Source organism: Sander lucioperca, chromosome 16 (assembly GCF_008315115.2).
Source record: "Sander lucioperca isolate FBNREF2018 chromosome 16, SLUC_FBN_1.2, whole genome shotgun sequence".
Taxonomy (NCBI): Eukaryota; Metazoa; Chordata; class Actinopteri; order Perciformes; family Percidae; genus Sander; species Sander lucioperca.
Window position 1 is genome coordinate 1,220,366 of NC_050188.1, and position 17,955 is coordinate 1,238,320.

The window sequence follows — 17,955 nt, forward strand, 5'->3', positions numbered from 1 at the left end:
AAGACAAGAATGGATTTGATCAATTCAAAGACAAATGGTAATTAAAAAAAGACTTTCTCAAGTTTTTATTCAACAATATTTCTAAATATTAAAGTAAATACAGAGCAGATTTGATAAATTCAAACATCTAAACAATAAATCCTCTCTGGTAGCTGCTCTGTCCCGACGCACTTCTTATCGCCAGCCTTTAACTACATGTTCAATAAACATAAAAAAAAAAATCACAGTGTGAAGCCGACATGGAGCAAATTCCATCATGTAGAAAAAGCGTTGCGACCAAATCATCTTGGGAGACGCCAAGCTACACATTGGTGCTGCAGCGACCATTTTTGAAATCGCTGCGACTGTCGCATCAGGGGGCTATGGCGTCTGGCCTCCTGACCTCATCCCCTCCTCCTTCTCTCACTCCTTCTTCTGCTGTTCCTCGGGCATCATCACCATCACCTCCCCCTCCATCACCACCTTGTCCTGGACGGAGCACGTCACGGCGATGAAGGCGAACGACATCTTGATCTTGCGGACCTCGGCTTCGGCCGTCACCTCCTCGCCGATGTAGAGCGGCGCCGGGAAGCGGATCTCCTGGTACAGGAAGATGCAGCCGCGGCCGGGCATCCTGGTGCCGAGCACGGCCGAGATCAGGCCGTTGATGAGGACGCCGTGGACGATGGGTGCCTCGAAGGAGGTGGTGCGGGCGTAGGCCCGGTCCAGGTGGAGGGGGTTGGTGTCGCCCGTCAGCTCGGCGAACAGCTCCACGTCGCGGGAGGAGAAGGCTTTGGTGAGGGAGGCTCGCTGGCCGACGTGGAGCCGCCGGCAGGAGGGATGACAGAGGCACAGCCGCCGCTTGTTAAAGATGCTGCTCCACATCAAACTCATCCTGAAGATTCTCATCCTCCTTCAGTCCAGCTGCAGCTCTCGGCTGTTTCCTGTCAGCGCGAGCAGGAACGGTGAAACCTGAAGTTGACACAAGGGAAAGATTGTCTTTATTGTCTCAAGCTTTGTGTGTACTCGCGCAAGACACTGTGGCGAGGGCCTCTGTAGATGGCGTGAGAGCTACCAACGCGCATGGAGACGTTTAAGACCAGATCAGCAGCCAGGGTACTGACAAGGGCCTGGAGATAGGACCACAGAACTCCTGTCTTAACCTCACTACAGTGGCAAGAGCCATGACCACTCCGCTCCCTGGGTACCAATCTTTTAGAAATTCCTAGGGTCAAAAAGATATCGGCAGCCCACCGTGCCTTTTCTTATCGAGCACCGTACCTCTGGAATAAACCTTCCGTTGTACGTCAGAGAAGCCAGCTCTATCACCCCTTTTAAATCAAAACATTTCTTTTTTCCAAAACATTACGGACCATCATTATGACTTCCTCTATCTTTTGTTTTTAACCTTGTACCACATTTTTTTTTCACTTTTATGTACCTATATATCCGCAATGATTTTAATGTATGTTTTTTTGTATTTTTGTGTACTTTTACTGAATTCCCTGTTGTACAGTGTTTGGAGACCATGTTTATGGTGATATTGCACTTGAAATAAAATACAATTGAGTTGAACTGAGATGAAAATACGTCATGAGGCGCCAGTACCCGGAGGTCCCGGGTTTACCTGTGACTCGCTTCAGAGAGGGTTGATTTATTTCTGTAAAGTATCCAGCTGCACTGTGGTCTTCCTGTATGTGATTACGTGCCTGGCTTGACATATTAGCTTGCGTCTCGTTGAAAAATGGCTGCGCTACGCGCCCGGTGTGTTTTCACTTTAAGAAACAAACAACAATGAATTTGCCTAGGTATATACTGTAATACAGCAATACCAGCTGCTAAAACAAAACAAGAAAATGATCGGTATCGGCTATTTATCGGCTGATATGGCTCATCAACAAATCGGCATTGGTATCGGCAGCAAAAAAAACGTGATGGGGGCATTTCTAAGTAAAAGTCATAAATCTAGAGGTGAATCCTAGGCCGCTGAAACGATTCCTCGAGTAACTCAAATAATTGGATTACTTAAAATCACCACCAAGCTCTGTTTAATCAATGTAACTAATGGTGTACCGCCCGCTGAGTTTCCGCGGGGAGGATTATTACTGTCGCACGGGCAACGGGGTGATGCTGCTAAGGACACATGCCGCGAAGACTGACGGCACAGATTGCAAAATGGACGAAGAGAGAGAGAAAATAGCGCGGGGCTAGGAGAAGAGACAGGCGGGGGAAAACGACAGAAAGTGTCAAAAGTTTGGGATCATTTCAAGCTGCAAAAAAAAAAAAAAAAAACTCTGTATTAGCTTAACACAATAGCACATTGTCAACGCTACAGAACCTCAGCAGAAAAAAACATCCAGTCTACTCATCCGTTCACACGAAGCGCACCTGACACGACGTAACATCAGCGCTAGCATTTACAGGGACGCTTTGCCGACTTTCAACTGGCTCCGTCTGCCTGGTAATACATACCAATAATTATTACCATTTCCCCCCTGTTTCAGTAAACAACAGAGTCGGAGTGATGGCAGCTGCATTGATCATGTTCAGATGAGCGGCTGACGTCACCTGTTTGGCCTCCTACAAAAGCCTTTCAAGAAGAGAGTAAAGGCTTACGTTATGGCTGAGCTGTAGCTCGGTTGAAACTTGTAGTCCTGAAAGTTAAGTTGCACAACTTAAAGGCAATGCTTATGTATTATTATTTAAATGTATGCCTGTGTTTGAGGTTGATTTAGCATTACAGAATTTTTTTTTTTTTTTAATTTTAAGAATCTCATACGGCACTTAAATGCACTAAATAGGTTTTTCGCCAGATAATATTATTGTATGCAATTTAAGCAACAAAAAGGTAGCTTTTTCTAAAAGAAGGAAGCCGCTCTTTTGTATATTTACTATTACTCTAATAAAGCAAAAGTATTTCTTATCCGCTTACTTGATTAATCGATGGAATAATCAGTAGAATACTCGATTACTACAATAATCTATAGCTATCTATAGCTACATATACCTATGGACCTTTTTCACAGCAGACATTTTGACTTGTCATAGTAGGAAAAGCACAGCTGAAATTGATAACCTTAACGATGGCTCCATTCCATCAAGTGTCCCAGTAAGCTATTTCAGTGAGTCAGCATGAACAATACCAGGACCTCTCCTGAGGGGAATGCAGCCATCATTAATGGTTATGAATACACCTGTGCTTTTCCCACTATGACATGTCAACATGTCTGCCGTGAAAAAAGGTCTATAAAGATCATTTCTGGACACTGAAGTGAAGTCTGCTGACCTGCAGAACTCTGAAGGCACAGGCCTGGTTCTGGTAGGAGCCCAGCAGAGTCAGGGAGCTCCACAGCTTCACCAAACCCCTGAAAAAACACACAACACATAAAACACACACACACACACACACACACTAAAAAACCCTCTAGTCTACGAGGAGTGAAAATGTCTTCCCATCGTGCTGCTGCTGAACTCACCTGCTGCAAACACGCAGAAGAGCAGTGAGGGTGTCTTCGTCGTACTTCAACAGGTCAAAGGTCAACGCTGCTCCCACCTGAAGCACATTCAAATAAATAAATGAAAAAAAAAAAAAAAAAACATACCATTAAAAATTGATTATTTTCACCACTGAGGAATCTGCGGATACATTTTTTTTTTTTTTTTTTTTATAAAGCGGAATTTCCTTTCAAATGTTAGGAAATAGTGAAAAGTCAGATTGGTGCTTTTAACTTGGAAAATAACTACTTAACCGAATCGAGCGATTATCAAAATAGTAGACTGAATTGATGTTAACTTCAGAATCGGCTATAGACATTTTCTGGAGGCTTCCATTCACGGGGCCTCACGGCGTCAGAGCAGACCCCACCGTGGGAATCGTACCGTCGACACCCGGCTGCGTTGATGACCTCACCTCTCCGTACAGGCTATTCAGGCCCGTGACGATGAACTGCTTCAGTTCAACTGCACTCAGTCTGGTAGACTCATCCTCCAGGACACTAAACACACACAGAAATATAATGTGGGATCAATGTACAGGTATTGTATTGATTGACAGATGTGTATAAACTAGGGATGCCCCTATTGATTGGTATGAACTAGGTATAAATGTTATGGATAAATATACTGTACGTCTTATTATTATAAGACGTACAGTATATTTATATTATTATTATTATTATATATATATACAGTGAGGAAAATAGGTATTTGAACACCCTGCTATTTTGCAAGTTCTCCCACTTAGAAATCATGGAGGGGTCTGAAATTGTCATCGTAGGTGCATGTCTACTGTGAGAGACATAATTAGCTGCATAAAGACACCTGTCCACCCCATACAATCAGTAAGAATCCAACTACTAACATGGCCAAGACCAAAGAGCTGTCCAAAGACACTAGAGACAAAATTGTACACCTCCACAAGGCTGGAAAGGGCTACGGGGAAATTGCCAAGCAGCTAAGGTGAAAAAAGGTCCACTGTTGGAGCAATCATTAGAAAATGGAAGAAGCTAAACATGACTGTCAGTCTCCCTCGGACTGGGGCTCCATGCAAGATCTCACCTCGTGGGGTCTCAATGATCCTAAGAAAGGTGAGAAATCAGCCCAGAACTACATGGGAGGAGCTGGTCAATGACCTGAAAAGAGCTGGGACCACCGTTTCCAAGGTTACTGTTGGTAATACACTAAGACGTCATGGTTTGAAATCATGCATGGCACGGAAGGTTCCCCTGCTTAAACCAGCACATGTCAAGGCCCGTCTTAAGTTTGCCAATGACCATGTGGATGATCCAGAGGAGTCATGGGAGAAAGTCATGTGGTCAGATGAGACCAAAATAGAACTTTTTGGTCATAATTCCACTAACCGTGTTTGGAGGAAGAAGAATGATGAGTACCATCCCTACTGTGAAGCATGGGGGTGTAGCATCATGCTTTGGGGGTGTTTTTCTGCACATGGGACAGGGCGACTGCACTGTATTAAGGAGAGGATGACCGGGGCCATGTATTGCGAGATTTTGGGGAACAACCTCCTTCCCTCAGTTAGAGCATTGAAGATGGGTCGAGGCTGGGTCTTCCAACATGACAATGACCCGAAGCACACAGCCAGGATAACCAAGGAGTGGCTCTGTAAGAAGCATATCAAGGTTCTGGCGTGGCCTAGCCAGTCTCCAGACCTAAACCCAATAGAGAATCTTTGGAGGGAGCTCAAACTCCGTGTTTCTCAGCGACAGCCCAGAAACCTGACTGATCTAGAGAAGATCTGTGTGGAGGAGTGGGCCAAAATCCCTCCTGCAGTGTGTGCAAACCTGGTGAAAAACTACAGGAAACGTTTGACCTCTGTAATTGCAAACAAAGGCTACTGTACCAAATATTAACATTGATTTTCTCAGGTGTTCAAATACTTATTTGCAGCTGTATCATACAAATAAATAGTTAAAAAATCATACATTGTGATTTCTAGATTTTTTTTTTAGATTATGTCTCTCACAGTGGACATGCACCTACGATGACAATTTCAGACCCCTCCATGATTTCTAAGTGGGAGAACTTGCAAAATAGCAGGGTGTTGAAATACTTATTTTCCTCACTGTGTGTGTATATATATATATATATATATAGTATTATTATATTTTTAGACATAAGAACCACAATATCAATATGAATTTTTTTTTTATAAGAATTTATATACAACCGGCTGAGATAAACAATGAATCGTGATGCAATGTTTAAACATCCTAGGGCGTAATCTACTTTTGATTTCACTTGTTTGACTTCAGACGTCACTACGTGTTCTTAGTTCCTTTATTTAAAGAGATTTATTTCTATTCATTTAGTTTTTTTGATGTGGGATTTAAAGGAATAAAAGGAATATTTTTCACTCTTTTATTTGCAGCTCATTCTATTAAAAAACCGTGAGAAAATTGCATCGTGAACTTAAAAGCGTGTATCGTATCGAATCGTGAGTTGTGTGTATCGTTACATCCCTAATAAACACAGTATTTTCCCAAAAAACTCGGCACAGTGACTTACAGGCAGACCTTCAAGTAGTGGTACGGCGAGGCGTTCTTCAACACCACCCGTTGGTAAACTGCAGGTTCGTCCTCCTTGTCGGCGCGTCTCATTCTATTAAAAATCAGTGACTCAGACTCCCAACAGGCCGATTAGCTGACTTCAGACTGAAAAAAAACCCACTGAAGGTTAAACAGACATCAGCAGCACGATTAAACCATACAAGTGTGTTTGTCAGGTCTGTATTTGTATCCTAAAGCAGGACTGTGTGTGTTACATGGTTCAGACCGTGATGGTGGTTGTTATGAGGTTGATGCATTCTTTATTTTTAACTCAATCCCACATGCACCGTCCTGCTGATGGAAATACTCACCAGAGCACCGGATGTCTCAGGGCAGCAGTTTTCAGATGACATTATGTGCTTACATAATTGCAAAAGGCTTCTCGACTGTTGTAGACAGAAGTGGCTGATCTTTAATGCAATATCTACATTGCCCATTATCAGCAACCATTCATCCAATGTTCCAAAGGCACATTGAACAGAACCCATTTGCAAATATCTAAGCACATAATGTCAGCTGAAAACTGCTGCCCTGGTTAAAACAATGCAACTGATCTCAGCTGGTATTCTGTCTATAATGGAAATTTCTAAGTGACCCCAAACTTTTGAGCGGTAGTGTATATCTTAAGTTCTGGATCGCATTTTTTTTTAATGCAAATCACTTTGTAACTTTGTTTGTAAAAGGTGCTATACTATTATTATTACAGTATTTTTTAATATGAAGGTCACATGACCGAAACAGATGACTAAAAGCACCTCTGGCTTACGTATAAAACAAAGAGATGAAATATATTCTTTGAAAAGCATTAATATTTGATTCGTGCACACATGATAGCCGAACATTGTTTAGACCTCTTTAAATACAGTCAGGTTTTGACACTCACACAAATAATAAACTTAGCTAGAGATAACTAGCTAGCTAACCATAAGGCTAAATCTGATAACTTGCGGTTACAGTCAGCGGTTGAACATCTAACATATTACGCATTTCACTTACAGGCTGGTCACGTCTGACAGACTAACCTTTCCTCGTGGAAATGTCAAATACATGGCTGCACAACCTGCGACTAGCTAACAGGTCAAACAGTAGCTAAATTAAGCTACGCTAAGTTAGCTCGTAGCTGCAACACTGAAGCTAAAACAGCTAACACTAAATGTACTTCCGCTTGTTGTTGTTAAAGATAAATATATATATATGTATTCCAAAAAATAGAGCTTTCCAGTATTCAACTCACCAACTACAGACATAACGGCGTGTTGTAAACAGGCGTCATGAGGCATGCCTGTAGAACAACGCATGCGCAGTCATCGCTGCCAGATATGTCAAAGAGGTGCACAATAGTAAGATGGATCACTCTGTCACAATATCGAACGTACAGGAATGACAAACGGAGTTAAGATAAAATAAAGTGACATCCAGGACAGTAATAAGTACAAATAGATTGAGAAAAGTATTTTAAAAGAAAAAGAAAAAAAGAATAGAAATAAAAACTGAAACTATACAAGAGAAATTAAACAAAAAATTAAACTACCAGTAGATCCAGTTTGTTTCTGTCATGCAACATTTGTATTGATGATATCAACATCAAGTCACACAAATAATCTGTTTTCCTAAATAATTTTCCTAAAGACAATAAACAGAAGTCAAACTCCTCTAAAATTTCCTTCGGGATGAATAAAGTATCTATCTATCTATCTATCTATCTATCACTAAACTGTGGCAGGTAATTTGACACGTTTTATTTTCTAAGACACTTCCAAGCCCATTTCTATCATTAAAAGAACAATACAGATGAAATGCTTTACCAATGTGTCCCCTCCCCACCTACTATTACTAAAAACAATACAAAAACAAAGTTGGTGTATTACTCCATTAAAAACTAAACAGAGCAGAAAAGTTTCCAATCAATCAATACAACAATTTTTTATCTTCAGATTTATTTCTGTAGTCCTGAGATACTCCTTGTACATGTGCTGACATTATTAAATCACCTCATTTATCAAACGTTATTCACCTACAGTACATTTTCTATTCTGAATGTGCTTCTGTGAGGGTAAATATGCAGTCAGTTCACAGCAGGAGACTTCACACAAAATCAAACACTTGCCATTCACATGAAACGAGACTAAAATACAGTTTTTGTGTGCAAAATCCCAACGTGGAATGTAGTCATTCAACATTGACATCTAAAACAAAGACTTCAGGAATATTTGACTGTGCCACTTTTTGTTTTGTTATTGAATTTTTCATGGATGTAAACGCTGTCGTAGACAACTCTTCGATCGTCGCCGCAATCAACTTCAGTTCCCTCATCGTTTACAAACGAGGTCATACGGTTCAAAACTTTTCTTCAGGAGAGTTTCTTAGCGCTCTCGTCACTGACTTCCTGCGCAGACAGGAAGTCAATGATGAGCTTGGCGGCTTTCCTGGGCCTCTCCAAAGCCACAGAGTGACCGCAGTTGTCCAACAGCGCCACCTGGCAGTTTGGCAGCGCTGCCTGCAGCACTGCCGCCCCCGACACGTCCACCACCTGAGAGAGGAGACAGCTTTATTAGCAGCTTGGCATGTTTGTGGATTTTGGTAACACCTTTGGTTCTAGGCAGACATGGCTGTGGATCGGTTATATTCATTTTCTATACGCTACGCTAGCAGGACGGCTGCATAGATATGAAATATGTTGGTCAGTTGGTCGGTCGGTTGGTCCACCACGTTGGTCCAGACTGAACGTTTTCAACAAATAAATGTTGCATAGAGATGTTTGTTCTAGGGCTGAACGATACATCGACTTTTCATCGTCATCGCGATATGAACTAGCGCGATGAACACATCGCAACAGACAGCCTGACACAATGAATAAGGGAAAACAGTTTACACACTGAGATGACGCGAAGCTTAATACGTCTCCATAGCAGCAGGCGGCGCTGCTCTGTATTGTTTCCATTAACAGTCTGATTATTTCCCAGAAAATGAAAACCGGCAGCTGATTGGACGAACGCGTCACGTGGTTCTTTTTTCTCCGGAAATTCACAGCCAGACTGTCATGGCATCTCGTTCAGAATACGATCTCATATTGAACTAAAATAGTTCACCGAAACGTGTTTCTGAAAACATTTTAAGCGAGAAATAGGCCATGCAGTTGCTGAATCTGTCTTCATTTCAGATCAACAAAGGTCAGTTTAAAAGATTTTCATCGAACGTTAATTTCTTATAGTTATAATGCCTCATTTATGTGTAATTTGTTCAAAAAAAAGCATGTCAAAAATTATCTATTTGATTTCTTTATTCAGTGGGAATAGGCTATTCAATGTTTAGGTTCGCAAAGAACCTATTAAAGCACTAAGACATGGGAACAGTATAGCTAACATTCACATTTGAATATTTATTGCAAGTCATATCGTCGTCGCAATATTAAACAATGTTATCGCACATCGCAGCTTTTCCTCATATCGTGCAGCCCTAGTTTGTTCCCTCAGAAGATAAATCCTGATTACTTTTCATTTAGTGCCACCAGCAGGTTCACATCTATGGTTGTGAGTGAAATATCTCAACAACTGATTGGTAAAACGTATGGATTACCATGAAATTTGGTGCAGACATTGATGACCCCCCCCCCCCCAGGATGAACTGCAATAACTCCTTATTATCCATTTAGAGCCATAATCAGGTAAAGAAAAAGAAAGTCAAATACTTTGACATATGACCAAATAACCTGCCTCAGCTGTACTTTGTGTTTTGTGCTTATTAACAGGTGTTAGGATGCTAACACGCTAAACTAAGATGCTGAACACGGTAAACATTATACCTGCTAAACATCAGCATGTTAACATACTCAATAAATCTAATTTTAGGAACATTTATTTTGCCTTTTTCCTTGAACATATCACATTTTTAAATAACTGTGATTAATGTATACCTGGTCCTCCTTCCCCCAGATGACCTGCACTGGTGATGTGATCAGATGCAAGTTTTCCTGCAGCGAGTGGCGAGACTTCTCCCCGACAATCTCCATGAACACTGAACACACACACATACACACACACACACACACACACACACACACACACACACACACACACACACACACACACTTTTTAAAGTGCCCATATTATGAAAAAAATCACTTTTTCTGGGATTTGGGGTGTTCTGTTGTGTCTCTGGTGCTTCCACACACATACAAACTTTGAAAAAAATCCATCCATGGTGTTTAGAGTGAGATACAGTTTCTGAATGTGTCCTGCCTTCAGTCTCTGGGTGAGCTGTTCAAAATCGGCACGGCTTGTGACGTCACAAGCCGAAACGAGCAGGCTAACCGCAACCATTAGCTCGTAGCGTTAGCGTTAGCATGCTAATGCTAGCATGCTACCTCGTTCTCAATAGCAAAGCACTGCTACAACACACACAAGTTCACCATAATCTACAAAAGAACTACTTACATGTGTGCCCTCATTTAGAAGTCTCTCAGCTAATCCTGCCTTGTAACTGACCGAAGTTGTAGAAACAGCCTTTCTTTTACTGTCTATGGAGCTAGCTAACTGACAGCTACTGCACATGTGCAATCAAAGATAGTACAGAAGAAGAAGAAGAAAAGAGGTCTCACTCTGTAGCTAAAACAGAGACCAGCTGAAAAGAGGAGCTGCAGCAGTGAGAGAGACCACTGCAGTACAACAAAAATATGGTGCTTTTTGAAAATTAAACCATGTAAACCTATTCTGGTACAACCTTAAAATACAATTATGAACCTGAAAATGAGCATAATATGGCTGCTTTAAAAAAAGATCTCTTGAATAAAAACAGGTGGAATTACCTGTACTGTTGCAGACTAGTGCTATATTAGTGCTGTGGGAAATGTACACTTCACTGAGTTTATCAAGACCACAGGTAAACATGGAGAAAATTAGTTTATTTCTGAATAACTTGATGACTTTGAGTGAATTCCTGAACTCATCCTGAACCGGACCCTGTCTGTAAGAGACTTCAAGATGACAGTATTGAAAGTCTGAAGCGGCCTACACATGGTCTTGTGGTAAAATGGCTCTGCGCTGGCTGTGCCATTGTTTCCCTATGGGGAGAGCGGGGCAGACATTTCGGAGGCGTGGCGTGTTGACGGCATGAAATTCCCCACGAGCGCTGTGCTCAAAGTTGAAATTATTTCAACTTTCACCCCATTGCTGCTGACCTTTTTAAGGCACAAACGCATGAAAGGCGGTAGCCGTAAGGAATGATGACGTATACTTGCTCTGCGCCCTACATCAGTTTTACCTCTGATCATGTGTAGGCGGCTTACAGTAAGGACCGGAATTCCAAGGACCCCTTTAACCTCAGTGCTCTGTGACCTGCTAATACTTTTTCATTTCAGAAGAGTTTAAACTGCATCAGAGGACACAACTGGAGATTCTAATCTAGATCCAAAATACACTGATGTTTACATTTAAACGTGTGTGTTAAGCTGCCTACACATGATCTGCGCTGGCCGCTCCATTGTTTTCCTATGTGGAGAGCGGTGTCGCCCGACTAGGTGCAGCGCTACCCTTGGCATGCTTGGAATTGCCGCCGTGCGCCGCTGACCTTTCAAGGCGCAACCATGGGCGCAACCAATTCCAGAACGTCCCTGCGCTGCGCTTTGCCTCTTTGCTCTGCGCCCTACCTCGCGGTTTTGCCCGCGGATCATGTGTAGGCGGCGTTAAGCCCAGATTTGCGACGAGACTAAAGCGTTTTAGAATGTTGCAGAGCGGCGCGTTGCAAGTAGTTGCGAGTTTCAACTCGTCTCGTCGTGAATCTTTGTTCTGAACTGGGCTTTATGTTTTATAAAACACACGTTGTCCCAAACACCTGTGCTTCTCAGCAGGAATGGAGGGGTTGCAGCTGAAGATGTAGAGCGGTCAAATTGCTCCCGATGCTGCACCATCGGTGTGTGAATGTACGTGAGTGTTAATCTGTATGGCAACCTTGGACACCAGTGTATGAATGTGTGTGTTAATGGCGCCTGTGTAAAGCGCTTTCAGTGGTCGTTAAGACTAGAAAAGTGTAAACGACGCATAAGAAAACAGGGAGGCTTCAAGGAGCTAAACAAAGTGCCCACCTACTATCTGATAATGTATGGATTATTAATTGAAAGAGTTTAGCACACCACAGGACGGTGGCTCTACAATCTGGGAGGAGCAGTGGAGGGAGAAAAACTATTGGTGATGTATATGAGCAGACTGACCTTCTTTGTAGAAACCATTGTTGGGAGTCCTGTTGTCAAGGAGACCCCGCAGGGCCTGGCAACACACACACACACACACACACACACACACACACACACACACACACACACACACACACACACACACACACACACACGTCAATGGGTATTCCCTACATACTGCAGCGGCAGCAGAAATAGCAGCAACAAAACTAGAGTGCATACTAACAGTGGTTGCACTGATATATTTATACTGTTGCTGTGTGAAGACCTTAACAGTGTCTGACTTCACAGCAGGTAGCACAGCTGTGTACCTGTCGGGGGAGGTTGGGGGGGTTGTAGCAGCAGAGTTTCAACATGTCCTCCAGCTCTGGGATAGTGGAGGGGATCAGAGGGATCGACTCCTCCTGCTCAGATTCCTCCATCTTCTTCAGACGAGTGATGAACTCAGATTCTGTGGGATAAACCAGACCTGGGAGGACAGAGAGGAGGAGAGTAGCTGTCATTCTGCTTCGTCAAACAGTCTGAGGTTGGAACACTGGTTTAGAAGTCTGCTGAGCTTACCTGCCGGACACACCAAGGTGACACTGGACAGAGAAGCAGGGTAATGGGCAGCGTACACTCCAGCCACGTTCCCACCCATCGATGTCCCAACCAGGTGGAAGGGTCTTTTGTCCAGACCGATACTCTGCACAAACTGCACACAGAGACGCAAAGAGAGAGACGTGTTACCCATCCGCTCAGCGCTTTCTGTGCAGGAGCGTGTCTAAAGGGGTTGTAATTGGCAGTAGGGGTGGGCATTACCAGAGACCCCCACCATACGATATTATCACGGTACTTTTGTCACGATGCGATATTATCACCATACTTATGTCACAGTTATTATTGTGATTTTCAACACATTACAATATTCGGCAATATACTGCAATTTGTTGTTCATCTCACTTCAACTGCACCATCTAGTGGACTGAAAAAGCATTTGATTTTATTAATCTAGTAACAAAACGATAGATTTTCATGTGCAATTGCTAAAATAAAAGATTGAAACTCGGTGTCCGTTTATCGATACAGTACTGTCATTGAAAATATCACAATACAACATGGCATCATGACTTTGCGTAAACATACACGCCACTTTCCTAAAGCCTAATGGCTTGTTATCTGTACACATTTTGACCTATCCACGTGTATGCCTACGCTGTATACAGCGGATGTAAACATACACACCACGTGGCGTCACCACGTGCCTTGCTATCGCGAGAATGTCACAAGCGTGTAAAAAAAAAAGAAAGAAAAAAAAAAGGTTGGGTTTAGGGAAAGAACATTGGGGAAGGCTTTATTAAAAAAAAAAATAAATAAACGGTTGATAAACACCACACGCGGGATGCGATCCCGACTCTCCTGGGTGAAAGTCCTGTGTTTTACCCATCCACCACCCCAACCAACCTCCGTCCTTTCATACTACTCGCTACGGCGATAATTCACACGTAATGTAGGTCAATGGAGTGTTGATAAACACGCTAAAAAACGACTATGCGTCTTGATAACATGCAAAAATGGCATACGAATTGGCGTGTCATACATACGCCACTTAGTGAGATCAGTCTGTACAATACTACTAAATATGATCGCATGCCCCTGCCATTGGACTAGAGTGCTATCATTCTGACAATGCCCAATGCCATTGGATGATCCAATGAAAGACACACACACACACACACACACACACACACACACACACACACACACACACACACACACACACACACACACACACACACACACACACACACACACACACACACACCTGGTGGATACGGCGGACCTGGCCCTGAATGCTGTAGTCCTCGGTGCTGGTGCGACTCGTCCCCTCGTGTCCCGGCATGTCCACACACACTACATGCTGGTCTCTGGGGAGATGCTGGAGCAGAAAACAAACACACCCAGGATCAAAATGTGCTCCATACTACTTCTTACAGTAAGAAGTGTCTTTGCGGATGATATTCAGTGCACACTCGTTCACATTTCTAAGTGCGTGTGTGTGTATGTGTGTACAGCATGTGTGTATGTTACCTTGACGATGGGCAGCCACATGTCCTTGGTGGCGGAGAAGCCGTGCAGCAGCAGCAGTGATGGCGTGGCGCCCCCTGGCGTCCCGCGGCTGCAATAACAGAAGCGGTAGCTTGCACTGTGAGAGTAGCGGACCACCAGCCCCAGCCTGCGGCGCCAGTACCTGAGCAGGATTACAGCAGGATCACTTTTTATAATACTTTCTGTATATTTTTTGTCCTATGTCTATTTAATATGTATTTGTGTTATTCTGATGTGTGTAATTTTTTTTCTTTTGAGCTGCTATAGCACAGGAATTTCCCCAGTGTGAGATATTAATAAAGTCTATCTTAACTTAATTCTAAAATTACAAATGTAATTGATACCATTGCTCCTACTAAAGGTGAAAGCTGTCTCTGGTAAGTCCACTATGACATCTATAAAGAGAGACTTTGCATTTATAATTTGGAGCTGAGAAATGCAAGGCAATCCTTCTTCTCTGACATTATCACCACAAACAATAACAATGCACGTGCCTTGTTTGCTACTGTCGGCAGGTTGACAAACACTCCAGTATCAGTAGCATCGGAACTTTTATCCACCAAGGTCTGCAATCAATTTGCCTCCTTCTTCACTGATAAAATTCAAAAAAACTAGACAAGCAGTCAGTGCCTCTATATTAAGTACAGGATATGTGTTGTCACAGTGTCCACGCAAAACCAAATATTGGCTTAACAAGACAACAGCCATACTTGCAGCTCTGTGTGGCTGTACATAGGCACAGCGACGCTTTGAGCTTAACGCTAACATCAGTATGCTAACATGCTCACAATGACAATGTTAACATGCTGCTATTTGAAGTAAGTTAAGAAAGTTAAGTATACGTTTAAAGTGATGGTGATGCTGCATATAGTCTGTCCATGAAGTGTGATGTGTCTCTTTTATAGTGTTCACGTAGCATGTCATGTTTCAGTGTTTCCTCACAACATTTTATTCACGTCACAAAGCTGCTGATAAAACCACTATTACATCACTGTGACTCAGCACTGTGTGTGTGTGTGTGTGTGTGTGTGTGTGTGTGTGTGTGTGTGTGTGTGTGGGCTTGTTTAACTATATTTGTGGGGTCCAAAAACCGGGAGTCCAGTATACTTGTGGGGTCCCAACTGCTTTGTGGGGCCAAAATGCTGGACCCCACAAGTTTAAAGGGCTGTTTGAGGGTTAAGACTTGGTTTTAGGATTAGGGTTAGAATTAGGTTATGGTTAGGGTGAGGGTAAGGGTTAAGGTTAGGCATTTAGTTGTGATGGTTGAGGTTAGGGTAAGGGGCTAGGGAATGCATTATGTCAATGACGGGTCCCCACAAAGATAGTGACACAAACCTGTGTGTGTGTATGTGTGTGTGTGTGTGTGTGTTGTAAGTTAATGAAATGTATGTTTGAAAATGTTTTGTCAATGGGGAAATTATTAGTAAATTTAAAAAAATATATTAAAAAAATCAGCTATTGTGTAGTCTGGCTCAACGGACGTACTGGGATAAAGTCTCTCACTTTATTTTATTTTTTTAAATACCAGTAAACCAGTAACCAATTAGCAGTCTAACGGGTCTGTACGAGTGTGTTTGTGTACCAGTTGTAGGCCTTAAGGAGGACTCCAGGCCAGAACAGGAAGGAGGTGAAGAAGGCAAGGACAGGGAGAGCCAGTATACCTCCTGATAGCATTATCAGCTCCATCGCTGCACACGCCTTTGAAAGTAAAACACACAAGCAGACATTATCATTTGCTGTCAGATTAGTTTCTGAATTGTGGATGCTTGTCCAGTGTTTGTCAGATTGAATCTTCATCATTTTTTAGAGCGAACGGCATTGTTTCTTGCCGATTGCGGTAATATTGTTGATAGTCTACATCGACAACGTTTCATTTAAAGTGCTCATATTATGCTCATTTTCAGGTTCATAATTGTATTTAGAGGTTATATCAGAATAGGTTTACATGGTTTAATTTTCAACAAACACCATATTTTTGTTGTACTGCACATTGCTGCAGCTCCTCTTTTCACCCTGTGTGTTGAGCTCTCTGTTTTATCGCAATATGATTTCCATACCAAGCTCACTGGCTTCCTCTGTAATATTTGCCATGCACCCCCACTGGCTGTAGGACTACAATATATTTCTTAACTGCTAGGTGTGGAGCGTTTACCAGGCAGGGAGGGTCTCATGCAAAGCTGCTCTGAATGGGCATTATGGGGAAAAAGTAGGATCCAGTTTTGGAGTTTGACCCATACTAGCTATCTCACCTGTTAGTGATTTATGTCTTTCCCAGTGCAATACTAAATCACTGGACTACCCCTTTAAGTAGGCTAACCTTCAGCTGCAATCCAAATGATTCACAGTTTTTCCACAAAAATAGAACTCTGCTTTACACAGTAGGCGTGTGTAGTTTGTTTTCAGAAATATTGCAGGCATAAAATGAAGTTTTGGTAAAATAATGTAATAAAACATGTAAAATGACTATCTTCATGATTTGTTTTTCATTTTTGGTATTATATATTACTTTTAAGTTATTTGTTTTCTGTAAATAAATGTTGTGATGGTCAGTTTGTCAATGTGTAGCCTACATTTGCTGCACAAATCAATAATATGATAATAATGTAAATATGTGAACATGTACACTATAAGGTGAGAATGTTTTGCCAAATTGTTAACGCTGACCTTTGATCCTTTAATGTACACTAACACAGACACAGATGTCTGACAACGGTGACACACGGTTGAAAGCTCCAGAAAGTAAGTGGACATTGAGTTACTATTGTTTTGCAAAAGAAGAAGATGTAGAAGAAAAGGTAAAGATCAATAACAAAGAGAGTCAGTATAACGTTGTGTATAAGAGTAAAGTTGCGGAAAACGGTACTTCCCTTTAACCAGATCACCGCTGGTTCCCTGTTAGTTCTATCAGACATTTTACATGTTATAGCCTACTGAAAGTTCAACGGTAGAGAGAAGCCTCACATAAGCTTTGAGAACCAGCAGATAACAATATTACATTTCAGACATATATGTGGGCTAGCTACCGTTACCCCATTGCTATGACTTTAAGTGCCCTTTTGAAGACATCACATCTCAAACATGACCACAACATGGCCACTGTACTGTAGGTTAGCCTAGATATAAACACATTGACTGAATTCCACAACTCAGCCGCCGAAGTGAAGATATATTAATTTTCATTATAGCATGTTTATAACTGCCTGCACATAAGTAGCACTGTACCTGTTCGAGTCCTCTGCAAACTGTCACTGCGAGCCGTCCTCCATTCAACCGCCTCCTCCTCTTTCACCCAAATTACACAACAACCTTTCATCTGCACGACGATCAGACGACCGTGCTGCGTTCAGGAACTGTCGGAAATATCACAAAGTCGTGTGTGTGTGTGTGTGTGTGTGTGTGTGTGTGTGTGTGTGTGTGTGTGTGTGTGTGTGTGTGTGTGTGTGTGTGTGTGTGTGTGTGTGTGTGTGTCAACCTCCACATGAGGGCGCCACCATCTCACGTCTGTTTTGTGGTATCCAGACAGCTACACATTTTACATACACATTTTAGGTGGCGACATCCAGTTGTGAAAAGTAACAAAATAACCTACATTTACTCTGTTCTTAAATACAGTATTAAGTACAGTTTTGAGGTACT

General features: G+C 42.3%; 3 protein-coding genes across 5 annotated transcripts; all 3 read right to left on the bottom strand.

Moving 5' to 3' along the window:
• Positions 1 to 50: 50 nt before the first annotated feature.
• On the bottom strand, positions 51 to 951 carry LOC118492913 (hydroxyacyl-thioester dehydratase type 2, mitochondrial-like). Its single transcript, XM_035993088.1, has 2 exons — positions 387 to 951; positions 51 to 355 (listed from the first exon to the last, which is right to left on the bottom strand). The coding sequence occupies exon 1, from the start codon at positions 886 to 888 to the stop codon at positions 403 to 405; it is 486 nt and encodes a 161-aa protein (XP_035848981.1). The 5' UTR covers positions 889 to 951; the 3' UTR covers positions 51 to 355; positions 387 to 402.
• Positions 702 to 7,384, bottom strand: rpp14 (ribonuclease P/MRP 14 subunit). 3 transcript variants are annotated; one of them, XM_031296773.2, is made up of 6 exons: positions 7,279 to 7,384; positions 6,004 to 6,149; positions 3,890 to 3,974; positions 3,456 to 3,532; positions 3,266 to 3,344; positions 702 to 951 (listed from the first exon to the last, which is right to left on the bottom strand). In XM_031296773.2, exons 2-6 carry the CDS (start codon positions 6,093 to 6,095, stop codon positions 895 to 897), a joined length of 390 nt encoding a protein of 129 aa, XP_031152633.1. In that variant the 5' UTR covers positions 6,096 to 6,149; positions 7,279 to 7,384; the 3' UTR covers positions 702 to 894. The 3 variants fall into 3 exon arrangements, with proteins under 3 accessions (XP_031152633.1, XP_035848982.1, XP_031152634.1); XM_035993089.1 differs by having other exon boundaries at positions 6,004 to 6,165; positions 7,278 to 7,353; XM_031296774.2 differs by lacking the exon at positions 7,279 to 7,384 and adding an exon at positions 7,067 to 7,167.
• Positions 7,385 to 7,964: 580 nt separating this feature from the next.
• On the bottom strand, positions 7,965 to 17,670 carry LOC116047787 (abhydrolase domain containing 6, acylglycerol lipase). Its single transcript, XM_031296769.2, has 9 exons — positions 17,542 to 17,670; positions 15,902 to 16,017; positions 14,302 to 14,461; positions 14,036 to 14,149; positions 12,793 to 12,925; positions 12,543 to 12,700; positions 12,250 to 12,304; positions 9,958 to 10,058; positions 7,965 to 8,574 (listed from the first exon to the last, which is right to left on the bottom strand). The coding sequence occupies exons 2-9, from the start codon at positions 16,003 to 16,005 to the stop codon at positions 8,395 to 8,397; spliced, it is 1,005 nt and encodes a 334-aa protein (XP_031152629.1). The 5' UTR covers positions 16,006 to 16,017; positions 17,542 to 17,670; the 3' UTR covers positions 7,965 to 8,394.
• Positions 17,671 to 17,955: the final 285 nt, after the last annotated feature.